The sequence below is a fragment of the Dromiciops gliroides genome, chromosome 1 (assembly GCF_019393635.1).
Source record: "Dromiciops gliroides isolate mDroGli1 chromosome 1, mDroGli1.pri, whole genome shotgun sequence".
Classification (NCBI taxonomy): Eukaryota; Metazoa; Chordata; class Mammalia; order Microbiotheria; family Microbiotheriidae; genus Dromiciops; species Dromiciops gliroides.
Window position 1 is genome coordinate 62,435,593 of NC_057861.1, and position 15,581 is coordinate 62,451,173.

Below are 15,581 nucleotides of genomic sequence, written 5' to 3' on the forward strand. Positions count from 1 at the left end.
ACAGGCAATGGCTTGAGTGAGCAAGGCTGGTGATGATGGTTCCATTGTCCCCATGATAACAATGATAGCTGACATTTGTATAGTACCCTGTGGTTTACACAGTACTTTACCAAGAGCATCTACTATCACTTTCAATCTTCATAGCAGTCCTGTGAAGTAGGTAGCACAGAGACCATTATCTTCATTTTACAGGTGAGGAAACTGAGGCACAAAGCAGTTACGGGACTTTCCCAAAACCATACCACCCAATGGCAGAGGAGGATCCCAAGCCAAAGTCTTCTATTTTCAGATTCAGTGTTTTTTTCCAATATAATTGAGGGTCACAGCTGAGATATTAGGTTCACTTCTAGGTATTCCTGAACTAGGGACACTGCCAAACTGTAGCATGTCAAAAGGAGGAAGACTGGGATGGGGAAGGAACTGGGGAAACCCAGTCACATGCAGGTCTGTTGGAGGAACTAGTGATGCTTACCATGAAAAATCAATAAATGAAGTTGCATTTATTAAGCACCCATGGTGTGCCAGGCATTGTGCTAAGCACCAGAGTAAAAATCAAACCCTGCCCTCAAAGGGCTTATATTCTTTTTTTTTTTTTTTTTAGTGAGGCAATTGGGGTTAAGTGACTTGCCCAGGGTCACACAGCTAGTAAGTGTTAAGTGTCTGAGGTCGGATTTGAACTCAGGTACTCCTGACTCCAAGGCCAGTGCTCTATCCACTGCGCCATCTAGCTGCCCCCAAAGGGCTTATATTCTGATGGAAGAGACAACATGGAAATAAATAGTGATATACACAATAAATACAGGTTGCTTTGGAGGGGAAGGCACTAGCTACTGGGACAGCTGGGAAGGACCTACAGCAAATAGTGGGATTTAAGCTGAGTCTTGAAGAAAGTCAGGGAGAAGAATAGTTGGCGGTGAGCAGGAAGAACATTCTGAGCCTGGAAGACAGCCAGCACAAAGACATGGAAATGGGATATGGAGTGTTGTGTATGAGGAAAACCAAGTAGGTTAATATGGTTGGATCGTAGGATGCAGGAAAGTAAGAATTAGACAAATTGTAAAGAGCTTCAAGTATCAAAAAAAGAACTTTGCATTTGATCTGGGAGGTAATAGGGAGCCATAGGAATTTACTGAAGGGGAGGGGAAGGTATCATGTTCAGAGCCATGCTCACTCTGACAGCCTTGTAGAAGTTGGATTGGAGTAGGGAGACAGTTGAGGCAGGGAGATCAATTTGGAGACCATTGCAATAATCTAGGGGAGAAGTTATTAGGACCTGAATTAGTAATAATCTTAATAGTGAGCATTTATATAATGCTTTAAGGTTTATGAAGCACTCTATATGTTAACTCATTTAATCCTCACAACAACCCTGGGAAGTGGGTGCTATTATCATCCTTATTTTATAGATGAAGAAACTGAGGGCAAGAGAGGTTAAGTAGTAAATGTATGAGGCAGGATTTGAACTCAGGCCTTCCTCACTCCAAGTACAGAGCTTGATCCATTGTTTCACATAGCTGTGTGAATGGAGAGAATAGGATGTACTCAAGGAATGTTATGAAGGAAGAAATGATACTGTCTGGTAACCGAATGGATACGTAGGGTGAGCCGGGGGTAAGGATTTGATGAGGATGAGCTATGAAATCTGGGAAACTGAGAGGATGGTGGTGTACTTGACTGTAAAAGGGAAGCTCAGAAGATAAAACGTTTTGAGGGGAAATAAAATGAGAAGAGAAGGGTGATGGGAAACATGGTTATGATGATCATACACCAGAAAGGCTGTCCTGGGGAAGAGATGGCAGACCTAGGCCACTCGGCTCTAGAGGGCAAAAATAAAGAGCCATTGGGGGAAGTTATGGAAATTCTGATTTCAGTTCAGTATTGGGGAAAACTTCCTTCCAATCAGAGCTGGCCAACAACAGGCTCTTACCCCTATAAAGTCAGGCAGCTGTCTTCAACTAGCTTCCCTCCGCTTCCGGCACAAAGGTTTTGTTAAATGATTGCGTGGGCAGACAAAGGAAGAATATGCCTTGAGAGGTCATAACTGGTTCCCAATTTTAAGATTATAGATTTAGAGTTTGGAGGGATCTTAGAGGCCATCTAGTCCTTTGTTTTGTTTTGTGTTTTGTTTTTTTTTTTTGGTCATGTCTGACCCCATTTGGGGTTTTCTTGGCAAAGATACTGGAGTGGAGGACAGCTAGGTGGTGCAGTGGATAGAGCACTAACCCTGGAGTCAGGAGGACCTGAGTTCAAATCCAGCCTCAGACACTTGACACTTACTAGCTGTGGGACCCCGGGCAAGTCACTTAACTCCAATTGCCTCACCCCCCCCCAAAAAAAATGGGGCAGCTAGGTAGCATAGTGGATAAAGCACCAACCCTGGATTCAGGAGTACCTGAGTTCAAATCTAGCCACAGACACTTGACACTTGCTGTGTGACCTTGGGCAAGTCACTTAATCCTCATTGCCCCACAGAGGGTGGGGGGAGATGCTGGAGTGGTTTGCCATTTCTTCTCTAGCCCATCTTACAGATGAGGAAACTGAGGCAAGCAGGGTGAAGTGACTTGCCCAGGGTCACACAGCTATAAGTTTTTGAGGTCAGATTTGAACTCAGGAAGATGAGTTTTCCTGACTCCAGACCCAGGGCTCTGTCTACTGTGCCATCAGTCCAACTTCCTCCTTTTATAGCTAAAGAAACTGAAGCCTAGAGCAATCACAGTATTTGTCCACATCACACAGGTCCTGGAAAAATCTGAGCCAGGTCTCCAAACTCCAGCATTTTCCACTACTCCATGTCCCCTCCCTGGAGGTCTTCAAGGATAAGCAGGAATTTGTTAGGGGATATCATGGGGAATTTCTGTCCCAATATGGGTTGGATTCAATGCCCTCTGAGAGCCCTTCTAACTCTCAGGCCCAGTAACCAGATTCTTTCACAGTGAGATTCATTCAGCTTCTGCTTCTGCCACTTCATCCTTAGTCATCCTTTTAGAGCCTCCATTGTGCAGAGGCGTGAAGAACAGAAGAATGACTGCTGGATTGGGAATCAGACAACCTGAGTGCAAATCCTCACTGCCACTTAATATCTGTATGACCTTGGACAAGTTACTTCACTTCTTGGGGACTTTCCTTTCATTCTTTTTTTTTTTTTTTTTTTTTTTTTTTTTTTTTTTTTTTTTGCGGGGCAATGGGGGTTAAGTGACTTGCCTATGGTCACACAGCTAGTAAGTGTCAAGTGTCTGAGGCCGGACCTGAACTCAGGTACTCCTGACTCCAGAGATGGTGCTTTATCCACTGCGCCACCTAGCTGCCCCCTAAGGGACTTTCCTTTCATTCTTTATAAAATGAGGAGATTGGACAAAATGGTCTCTGACACTCCAACTCAAAATTTCTGATCCCAAGAATCAGGCATAGACTTAAAAAGATTCTCAAGGAAAGACAGGCAGTGCATGCTATGGACCCCACAAAGGGAACACACAATAATTCCTGCCTGGAGTTGCCAGGGTTGGCTTCTTAGAGGAAAGTGGACTTGACCTGAATGAAGAGGGTGACATGGGGTGGAGGAGAGAGACTGAGTTTTCCATGCTTAGGGAACAAGAAGTTTAGGGGGGCAGCTAGGTGGCGCAGTGGATAAAGCACCGGCCCTGGATTCAGGAGAACCTGAGTTCAAATCCGGCCTCAGACACTTGACACTTACTAGCTATGTGACCCTGGGCAAGTCACTTAACCCCCATTGCCCCACAAAAAATCACAAAAAAAACCCCAAAAAACCCAAAAGGAACAAGAAGTTTGGCTGGAGTGGAGGTTTTGTATAGAGGTTAACAGAATCAGTGTCGTCCCTTCTGAGACTGGAAAGGTAGAGAAAGTACAGATTGTGGAAGCCAAGACTTAAAGGTGGAATAGAAAAAGGACAATACTTGTTGTCAGAAAGCATAGGCTCGTGTCTTAGCTCTGGCCCATTCAAGCTATATGACCTTGGACAAGTCACTGCATCTGCAGGATGATATCTCAGTTGCATTTTCTTATCTATAAAGTGGGAATAATGATGCTTTCACCACCTATCTTCCAAGTGAGTTGTGGGAATCAGATGAGACAAAGACTACAAAGTGTCTTATGAACCATAAAGCTCTCTATCATTGGTCTGAGGACCTGCTGTGGTAGTATCATTCTGTTCTCCTGCTGCTTAGACTGTCACAGTTAAGAGAGATGACAGGGTATAACTTTTTTTAAAAAATCTTTTATTCCTATTACATGTAAAAATAATTTTTGGGGCGGCTAGGTGGCGCAGTGGATAAAGCACCGGCCCTGGATTCAGGAGTACCTGAGTTCAAATCCGGCCTCAGACACTTAACACTTACTAGCTATGTGACCCTGGGCAAGTTACTTAACCCCAATTGCCTCACTTAAAAAAAATTTTTTTTAACATTTTAAAAAAATTTTTGAGTTCTAAATTTTCTCCTCCCTTCCCTACCCTCCTCCTTCATGAGAAGACAAGCAATTTGATATAGGTTATACAGGTGCAGTCATGCAAAACATTTCCATATTAGTCATGTTACAAAAGAAAATACAGACCCTTCCCCAAGAAAAACACCAAGAAAAATAAAGAACATTTTAAAAAAGCATTCTTCAGTCCGCACTTAGACTCCATTAGTTCTTTCTCTGGAGGTAGATAACATGGGGTCCTTCAGGATTGTCTAAGATCATTGTATTGTTGAGAACTAAGTCACTCACAGTTGATCATCCTTACGATACCGCTCTTACTGTGTACAATGTTCTCCTGGTTCTGCTCACTTCACTTTGCATCAGTTTGTGTAAGTCTTTCCAGGTTTTTTGAAAAGTATCCTGCTCCTCATTTCTTATAGCACAATAGTATTCTATCACAATCTATACCACAACTTGTTCATACATTCCCAAGTTAATGGGCATGCCCTCAATTTCTAATTCTTTGCTACCACAAAAAGAGCTACTATAAATATTTTTGTACATATAGGAATTTTTCCTTTTCTAAAATGTCTTTTAGATACATATCTAATAGTAGTTTTGCTGGGTAAAATGTATAATTTTATACCCTTCCAAATAGCTCCCTAGCATGGTTCGATCAATTCATAACTCCATCAACAATGTTCCAATTGTCCTACATCCCCTCCAATATTTGTTATTTTCCTTTTCTGTCATATTAGCCAACCTGAGAGGTATTGGATGTTGTCCTCAGAGGACAACAGGGTATAGCTGAGCAAGCCCTAGACTTGGATTCTAGAGACCCAACACAACACTCCAACAGGGTATAATATAGTGGTATTATCACTTCCCTAGCTCTAGACATTTTGCTTCTATTAATACAACCTGTCATGCTCTTAGCTCATATATATGAGAAGTGTGCTGGAGCCATCTTGTATCAACTCTGAGAGCCAACTGATAAATTTTCAGTGTGACCATTTACACCTTGGAAATCAACAAATGCTACAAATGAGGCTTGAGTTATTGTTTTGTTGGTTGTCATTGTAGACTAAAGAAAATGATGGAGGAAATGTTAATAATATAGATTCAACTTAAAAATATGTTAAGTATACAGGGTTCCTTCCCAAGAAAGCCAGCTGCAAATGTTTGCACTAAAATTCCCAAATCTTTTTTTTTTTTTTTTTTTTTTGGTGAGGCAATTGGGGTTAAGTGACTTGCCCAGGGTCAGACAGCTAGTAAGTGTCAAGTGTCTGAGGCTGGACTTGAACTCAGGTCCTCCTGAATCCAGGGCCAGTGCTCTACCAACTGCACCACCTAGCTGCCCCCCCAAGTCTTTTTCACAAAAGTAGTCACCCTAGTTATATTTCCCCATCCTGTACTTGTGCCCATGGTTTTTTGAACCCAAGTGCTGAATTTTACATTAAATTTCTCTAATTAAGTTTTATTTTGCTGGCGTCAGTCCATTGCTCTACATTGTTTAAATACTTTTGTGCTGTCATTCGACTTATTAGCTCTTGCTCTTCACTTTGTGTCATCTTCAAATTCTATAAGTATGCCATAAGATTTAGAGTTAGGAGGGACTTTAGAGGACCATGGGATCAGAGAGCTGGAGGATTTAGAATTGGGATGAACCTCAGAGATCGTGAAGTCCAACACCCCCATTGTACAAATGACAAAACTGATTCTCTAAGAGGTTAAGCAATTTGCCCAGAATCACCATGGATAATAAGTGTCTGGCACAGAACTCACACTCAGGTTAGCCCAGCAATTAACAAGCTTTTATTAAGGGTTTTCTGTATGGCAAGCAGTGGGCATACCAAGAAGACAGAAAGACAGTCCCCATTTTCAAAGTGCTCACATTCTAATGAAGAAAATATATCAAACCCCGTCACCCCATAAGACAGAATAACTGAAATGTAATCTCAAAGGGAAGAGACCAGCAAGGAATGAGGGGGAGGTGGGAAAGGAGAAGGGTAAAGGCCCCCTGAAAATGGTAAGATTTGAGCTGAGTATTGAAGAAAGCCAAGGGTGGAGACACGCAAGGAGAGAAGGAGCCCAGGCATGGGATATAGACAGTGAAAAGGCAGAGTCAGGAAAGGGAGTGTCTTGTGCAAAAATAACAAGGCCAGTATAATTGGATCACAGAATATGTGGAGCAGTGTAAGGTGTAAGAAGACTAGAAAGGTAAGGTAGGAAAGAGCCAGGTTGTGAAGGGCTTTGAATGCCAAACAGAGGATTTCCTATTTGATCCTTGAGGTAATAGGGAGCCACTGGAGTTTAGTAAATAGAGAAGTGACATGGTCAGACCTACGTTTTTTAAAAATCCCTTTGGACATGGAGATCAATCAAAAGGACATTGCAATAGTCCAGGTTTAAGGTGATGAGCGCCTACACCAAGATGGTGGCTCTGTGAGTGGAGAGAAGGGCTCACATTTGGAGAAAAGTTGGTAAGGTAGAACCCATAAGACTTGGCAACAGATGGGATATGTGGGGGGAGTAGGAGTGAGGAGTCAAGGATGACAATTAGTTTGGGAGCTTGAGTAACTGGGAGGATAGTGGTGGGCTCATTAGTAATAGAGAAGTTCAGAAGGAGGGAGTGGGGTTTGGAAGGAAAAGATGACAAGTTCTGTTTTGCACAGATTGAGTTTGAAATGCCTGTGGGACATCCAGTTTAAAATGTCCAGAAGGTAATTAGTTTTTTATGTGAATCTAGAGACCAAGAAAGAGGTTAGGACTGGATATATAGGTCTGGAATTATCTGCATAGGGGCAGCTTCATGGCATAGTAGATAGCACTCAGGCCTGGAGTTAGGAAGACCTGAGTTCAAATCCAGCCCCCGGCACTTACTAGTTATGTGACCCTGGGCATGTCACTTAACCCTGTTTGCCTTGGTTTCCTCATAAAATGAGCTGGAGAGGGGGCAGCGAGGTGGTGCAGTAGATAAAGCACGGGCCCTGGATTTAGGAGAACCTGAGTTCAAACCCGGCCTCAGACACTTGACACTTACTAACTGTGTGATCCTGGGCAAGTCACTTAACCCTCATTGCCCTGCCCCCCCCCCAAATTAAAATGAGCTGGAGAAGGAAATGTCAAACCACTCCAGTCTCTTTGCCAAGAAAACCCTAAAAAGGGTCACAAAGAGTCAGATACGACTGAAAAAAAACAACTAAAGAAGAATCAAAAAATAATCTGCATAGAGATGATAATTGAACCCATGGGAGCTAATGAGATCTTCCTAATTTGAAGTCTACTGTTCCATCCATTGTATACAATCCCTATAATTTCTTCTAGGTCAATGATAAAATTGTTAAACAACACAAGACCAAGGACACATCCCTGGGATATGCCACTTCCAGGCCTCCCTCCAAGCTGCTATTAACCCTTAATTGATATTCTTTGACTCCAGCCATTTAGTCACTTCTGAATCAATCTACTTATAGTATCACTTAGCTCAAGCTCCTTCTTGTCCATGCATATAGCATTTGAGAGTCAAATTCAATACTTTGCTGAAATCCAGATATGTTAGGTCCATAGCACAACCCTGGCCTAGTGTCTCTGAAGACATGTTAGCTCCTAGTGATTACTGCTTCCCTTTCTAAATGCTCACAAGCTATTACTCTAATAATACCTTTTCCCAGGTATTGAAGTCAAGCTCACTGGCTAATAGTTTGAAAATTCTTCTATTAAAAAAACCCCCAGGGGCAGCTAGATGGCACAGTGGATAAAGCACCAGCCCTGGATTCAGGAGTACCTGAGTTCAAATCCAGCCTCAGACACTTGACACTTACTAGCTGTGTGACCCTGGGCAAGTCACTTAACCCCAATAGCCTCACCAAAAAAAAAAAAATTAAAAAAAAATTTTTTAAACCCCCAAACTTTCACTCATCCATCCTTCAGCTAGGTGGAAATAATGCTGGGTCTAGAGTCAGGAAGAACTGAGTTCAAATTCAGCCTCAGACTTAACTTTGTGCTCCTAGACAAATCACTTACTCTCTGCCTGCCTCAGTTTCCTCAAATGTAAAATGGGAATCATAATAACACCTACCTTACAAGGTTGTTGTGAGGATCAACTGAGATAATATCTGTATAGCACTTAGCACAGTGCCTAGAACATAGTAGGCACTTAATCAATACTTATTCCCCTTATTTCCTTCCTTCCCATTCTCCTTAGTATTTTTGTTGGGGAGGGGGAACAATGAGGGTTAAGTGACTTGCCCAGGGTCACACAGCTAGTAAGTGTCAAGTGTCTGAGGTCAGATTTGAACTCAGGTCCTCCTGAATCCAGGGACTCTCCATAGTATTTTAAAGGTCACTGATAGCAGTTCAGCAATCCTATCTTTCAGTGCTTTGAGCATATAGTTTATTAATGCCTGATTATTTTAAATCAACGAGGGCAACTATGTGTTTCACTTATCATTTCCTCACTTACACTGGGTTTCATCCCTGTTGACCATTTTTGTGCTTTCCTTCCAAGTCCAAAGATAATTCTTCTTGGCAACTGAATTAGAACCATAGCTTGGGTGGAGTATAGATGCTGATTGAACCATACTATTTCTTTTGTTTTGGGTGCTGTTGGTTTTTTTTTCTATTTTGAGGTTTTGCATTACTGCTCTGATTTTTTCTCTTATAACAGGATTAATGCAGAAATAGGATTAATGTTATTATGGGTATATATATATGTGTGTGTATAGATATATATATATACATCTATATGTATATGTATATAGATATATAGATATAACCTATATCAGATTACCTGCTGTCTAGGGGAGGGGGGAGGAAGGGGAGGGAGGGAGAAAAATCTGAAATTGTAAAGCTTGTATAAACAAAAGTTGAGAACTATCTTTACATGTAACAGAAAAAATAAAATACCTTATATGTAATAAAAAAGGGGGGGTTGGTCCTGGATTTTTCTATTGGCACATCCCTCCAAATAATAAAGCACTTCATTAATTTAAAAAAAAAAGAACCATAGCTTGGTGTCTTGTGACTCTGGGCAATTTGTTACTCTTCATATGCCACAATTCCTTCACTTCTAAAATAACCTACTTCATGTGGGTTGTTGAGGGGAAAACATTTGGCAAACCTTAAGCTGCTATATACTAATGGTGGTGGTGGTGATGATAGTTATTGTTATCTCCCAAGGTTGTTTTGAGAATAAAATTAGAGAATACCTGTAAAGGTACTTTGTAAACTTGAAATCAATAAAGAACTCCCCCTCAGATAGTTGAAGACAGGGGCAGCCAGGTGGTGCAGTAGATAAAGCACTGGGCTTCGAATCAGGAAGATTCATCTTCCTGAGTTCAAATCTGGGCCCAGACACTTTCCAGCTGTGTGACCCTGGGCAAGTCACTTAACCTGGTTTGCCTCATTTTTCTTATTTGTAAAATGAGCTGGGATAGGAAATGGCAAATCACTCCAGTATCTTTGCGAAGCAAACCCCAAATGGGGGCACAGACAGTCAGACACAACCAAAAGGACTAAATAACAACAACAAATATGAAGACAATGTCTTCTTTGAGTCTTCTCTCCTTCCAGTTAAGCTCTTCAATTCCTTACTTGATTGTGTAATGGCATTGTTTCTAATGCCCTCACAATCCTCCAAGTTACCCTCCATAAGAGAGGGAAGGTTGTGCACTGGGGACAATCTAGGAAGGCTTCAGGTAGTAGGTACTATTTGAGCTGGACCTTGAAGGACCAAGAAGACAAGTAGAGATCATAGACTCGCAGAAAGTTAGTCCTAGAAAGGACTTTAGAGATCATCTAGTAGATCCCTTCATTTTACTGTTGAGAAAATGGAGTTTCAGTGGATGGAAGTGACTTGACCAAGGTCACGCAGCTAGGAAGTGGCAGAGCTTGGATTCAAACAAGGTCTATTGATCCAAACGGAGTGCTATTTCTATCATATCACAGCTCCCTGGAGGGTAAGAAATGGGCAAGAGGTGGAGGGGTAGTGATGGAGAGCATGGGGAGGGGAATTTTGTGAGAAGGGAACAGTTGTACCAAAGATTCTGACACAGGAAGACATTGAACACATTTGGGAGTGGGTCTCTGGGATAAGGAGAGAATGTTGAATGGACATTTATGCAGAAAATGATGTGCCGAGACTCCATATACCTTCATTTGGTTCAGCTAGGAAATAGAGAATGGTCTCTCTTCCAGTGATACTGACCTAGCTACCCCCTTATCCCATCTAGATTCCCTCTTGTTGGAGCAGGGAAGAAGGCTGAGAAAAGGGAAGTAGATCTGGGACTCTGATCCAAGCTGCTCTAGAAACCAATAATGCTGAGCTCAGCGTCTGCTCGTGGCCCAAGGAGGTGGATTATTTTTAGATAAGATGAAGGCAAGGGGATCACAGAGAGAGAGAGAGAGAGAGAGAGAGAGAGAGAGAATTCTGCAACTAAGAGCTGCTGGTACAGACAATTGTTAAAGGGGGGAGGCCAGAGTCCAGCAAGGAACCTGAAATGGGAACCCCTGAAATGAGAAGGGCCACTCATGGTTGCAGATGTATATCCTGGACCAGCCTAATCCCAAATGTAGAGAGGTGACCTATTTTGGGGGGGAAAGGTGGGATGGAGGCTTGAGGGGTGACCATCACCCTCTGGTTAACTAGGGTGCAGTGGAGGACACCAAGGCTGAGATTCCATGATAAGGAGTTACACAGTTGCTGGGCAAGGCTAGGGAGAAGAGGGAACCAAGAAGACAGACCTGGTCCCCCTGCATTGGCTTATGGGTAACTCTCCAGGAGCTGGAGAGCTGGAAGCTTAGGGCAAGAGTAGGCTGGTGTGTGCCCTATCAGGGAGCAGGTACCTATCTAACTCACAGACTCATGGAAAGTCAGAGCTTGAAGGGTCCTTGGAACATAGAATGTTGGGACTAGAAAGAATTTAAAATGTAGAATGTGAAGAGCTGGAAGAGAATCCTAGAATCATGGAGTTTCCCAGTTGAAAGATACATTGGCCATTATCTAGCCCAACCCTTTCATTTTAGCGTTTGAGGCTCACATGGGGAAAGTAACTTGCCTAATGAGTTAATAGCTGAGCTGGATCTAGAACCCTGGCTACTTGTCCAATGCTCTTTCCGCAACAGGAAGCTCTCTCATGTGGCCTTGGAAGAGACCTTAGAGACCACGTCTAATCCTTGCCACAATTATGCGCCATTCTGTTGCATAGTTCCCTACAAAGTGCCTGGAGCTGGGAGTAAGGAAACCAGGGTTCCAAACTCTGCCACTAATGCTTGGTATGACTGCGAGTCAATAAGTCACGACCCCTTTCTGGGCCTCAGTTTCCTAAAATATAAAATACAGAAATTGGACTAGACGTCCACTTTTGACCTTCTGTATCTTCTTGTTTAACCTGATCATTTTACACGTGCACATGCCTGGGTATGAGTGTGTCCTGTGTGTCTGTGAATTCATCCGTGTGTTCCATGGGTACTGAATGGATATAGGTACACATCAGGACAAGCGTACTCCCAATATGTGCCCATAGCCCCCTAACAAATCAGACCCCACCTGTGTCCCAAATAGGTAGGTTTCTCTTCATCTGTAAAATGGGAATAATAACATATTCTGCAGTACTTAACCTCACAGGGTTAGTGTTAAGAACAAATGAGATGGGGGCAGCTAGGTGGCGCAGTGGATAGAGCACCGGCCCTGGAGTCAGGAGGACCTGAGTTCAAATCCGGCCTGAGACACTTAACACTTGCTAGCTGTGTGACCCTGGACAAGTCACTTAACCCCACTTGCCTCACTTTTAAAAAAATTAAAAATTAAAAAAAAAAAAGAACAAATGAGATGGCGTACATAAACCACTGCAAACTTTGCTGCGTTTCGTCAGTTATCGTTATATTACCCTGAGACACACACAGTTGATGTTTGGACCAGAGAGCCGGGGAGAGGAGGATGACTCAGAGCTTCCTTCCTGCCCATGTGTACATGTATGTGCCCCGTCCCCGCCAGCTGCTGGTGCTTCCCTGCTGAGCTTACCTTGTATTTATTTACTTGGCATATTCTGAATATACTTGTAGAGGGCATGCTAAAAGTGCTGCTATAAGATTGAATTTAAAGTAAGCTTTAAATTAAAGCTTACAATTGGACTAAGACTTTTGGCCTGCCGTGTGTGTGTGTGTGTGTGTGTGTGTGTGTGTGTGTGTTTGTATCTGTCTGTCTATCTTATATGTGTATATATGTGTGTGTCTATGTGTGTGCTCATGCCTATTGTTTTCCTCATCAGAATGTTAGTTCCTCAAGGGTGGGGACTATTTTTTTCTTTGTATTCTCAGCACCTAGCAAAGTACCCAGCACATAGTAGGTGCTTAAGAAGCACTATTGATCAGCTGATTGATCGGCCACCCTCTCCCTACACCAGCAAAGGTCAGGCATTTGAGGGGTGGGTGTTGAGGGGGATCATGGGACATGGTGGAAAGAGTTCCAGACTTCGGAATCAGGAGACCTGAGTTTGAATGCAGGCTCTGCCACTCCCTAGTTGTGTGAACTTAGGCAAGTCCCTTCCTCTCTATGGGTTTCAGTTTCCACATCTGTAAAATGGGGACAGCCAGACTTGCCAACACCTACCTCAAAGGGCAGCTGAGAGGAAAGCTCGCTGTAAAGTTTCGAGCATAAAGACGATGGGGTTGTTATGATTCCTGGTGTCTGCCAGGGTCCAGGAACCCTCTGGGTGGGTGGAAGCAGGAGGAGGATGGAAGAGGGAGGAGGGAGGAGACTCAGCGTAAGCCAGGCCTGGTTCAAGGCGCCACTGGGCCGGAGGTTGGGAGCTTCCTTGATTCCGGGCAGCCGGCAGGCGGGGGCTGGGGGTGCTGGGGAGGCGAGAGAGCCCATTTATCACCGTCTGGGCAGGAGAGGGAGCTCTGGCGGGCCGGAGAGGCCGCCGAGACTGTCCATTAACTCAGCAAATCAGATTACGTCAGGGAGCCATTAGTGTAAGGCTGTCACCATGGCAACGGGCCCAGCACTCCGACCCTGCCTGCTCACCAGCTATTAACTTTTTAACCATCTGTGGTAGGGGATGGCCTTTCCCCATCACCAACTCTGGCAGAGCGGTCCACCGTCCCAACTCCAACCCCAATGCGGGCCAGGCTCTCACCTTCCCACCTGCTCCTGTCTGGCATCTAGAATGGGGTAAGATCCCCTAAAGAGGCCAAGAGACCAGACTGGGCATTAGGATACCTGCCCCAGAGGGAAAAGAGAGGTGGGCTGGAGGGAGGTCAACCACAGGAGGCAAGCTGGGGATGCCCAGATGGTGCCCAGCTGGGATCAGGAAGGCCAGTCCCCCCCTTACCTGCTGTGTGATCCTGACCAAGTCTCTTGTTTTCTCTCTGATGGAGCTTCCTTATCTGTAAAACAAGAGGTTGGGCCTCTGGTCTCTAGGGTGCTTCCCAGCTCTAAATCTATGATCCTCTAGAATCAGAACCCTGAGGTTGGCACCTAAGCTATGCCAAGGGAATGGGGTGAGCATGTGGGCAGCACTGGGGCCAGCTGGTAGAGACATGCTAAAAAGTGTGCTAGACCAGAAGTCAGGAGATCAGGGTTTCACTCTCTGTTCTCTCACTTACTATCTGTGGGACTGTGGGGAGTCACTTGACTCAAACCTCAGTTTATTCATCTATATGCAAATAAATGGAGGATCTGTGATTTTAGCAAGAGTGGGAGGACCTCCTCCACCACCCAAGCAGATTAAAACCAGAAGTCCTTGGAAAGTTGTCTGAATCATGGTGGTTCAGTGATTTGCCTTGGGTCACACCTCCACTGACTGACAGGTAGAATCTGCATGTAGGTCTTGCTGATTCCAAGCCCAGCACTCTATCCATTAATGCCTCTCCCCACCCCCCATCTTTACAGTAGAGATCATAGAGTCATAGACATCACTTTGCCTACCTTGAAAGATTGTTGTGGAAGTCAAACAAGATCATGGGTATAAAAGTGCTTTGAAAATTTAAGTATTCAATGCCTTGTCTCCTCTCATTTCAGACTCAGAGCAGAGCAGCAGCCCCCGGGCAGGAATGGGCTCTGACCAAGAAGACAGCAAGCCCATCACACTGGGTAAGTGGAGGCAGAGAGAGGGCGAGACACATGGTGCTCCTCATTTGCTGTATTAACCCCAAGCGTGGCATTTGTTAACACTGAGCCTTGCTTGATTTCCTAGGTAATCTTTGAAGGGCCCTTCCAACCTATGATGTATTGGGAAGCAGAGGACCTGTGTTCAAATTCCCAGTTTTGCTATTTACTACCTCTGTGACCCTGGGCAAATCATTTTACCTCCCTATGCCTCAGTCTCCTGTTTTGCATCCTGTCTAGTTTTATCTAAATTCTGTGATCCTGTAATGATAAAAAAAAATATATCTCTTAATGGCCCCTGTGGTTGAAAAAAACAAACTGCCCTTTCCTTCTCTAGAGTCTCTGGGATTTGAACCTGGCCTGCCCCAACCTTCCACCACCCTCCCCCCAGGTTAGTGATGAAGCCTGGGTCTCTCTGTCTTATTATTTACAGAGTCATTTATTAGACAGTGTGAAAGATATAGAGATAGATAAACCTTTGCCCCTGCCCTCAGGGAGTAAACAGAAATACTGCACAAGACAGTGTATGATCAAAGGTAAGACAGACAATGCTAAAGGAAAGGTGTGAACAGGTGGGAAGTTGAGGGGCAGGTTCATTAGGGTTTTGCTTTCCAGACACAGCAGACACTGGCTGTAAGCCTGGGTGGAGCTTGGCAGAGCCCCTGTGGTTGGAGGTTCCAGGGCCCCAATCCTCCCCTCTCTCCATCACCCAAAGTGTCCACTGCCAGCAATAACTCACAAATCCCAAACCACCACACTTCTGGTTCATAAATGTCAGAGCTGTAAGGAACCTTAAAAATCATTTAGTACGACCCTCTCACTTGACAGGAGAGGAAACAGCCCCCCAAGAGGGTAAGTGACATGGCCAAGGTCACACAGGTAGCATGTGGCTGGCTGATCTGGGATTCTGATCCCCAAGTGCAGTGCTCATCTCACTACTCCTACTGGCTGCCTTTGTCCACTCCACAAAGAAACTCCCCTTGGACTCAGCCTGTCAGGCAGAGGAAGTCAAGGCCCACTCCCTCCCTCCCCAGCCAGGGAGTCCCCTAGAGAG

The 15,581-nt window shown here is 44.2% G+C and overlaps 1 protein-coding gene across 8 annotated transcripts in view; it reads left to right on the forward strand.

Annotated features, from left to right (window-relative positions):
- NFIC (nuclear factor I C) overlaps positions 1 to 15,581 on the forward strand; it is a 140,625-nt gene that overhangs the window by 81,884 nt on the left and 43,160 nt on the right. For all 8 annotated transcript variants that reach the window (XR_006355006.1, XM_043988694.1, XM_043988703.1 and 5 more), the window contains exon 3: positions 14,441 to 14,512. Coding sequence is in view for 7 of the 8 variants with exons in the window: in XM_043988694.1 (XP_043844629.1) it covers positions 14,441 to 14,512 (72 nt within the window). In the remaining variant the exon portion in view is untranslated. The remainder of the gene's footprint in view (positions 1 to 14,440; positions 14,513 to 15,581) is intronic.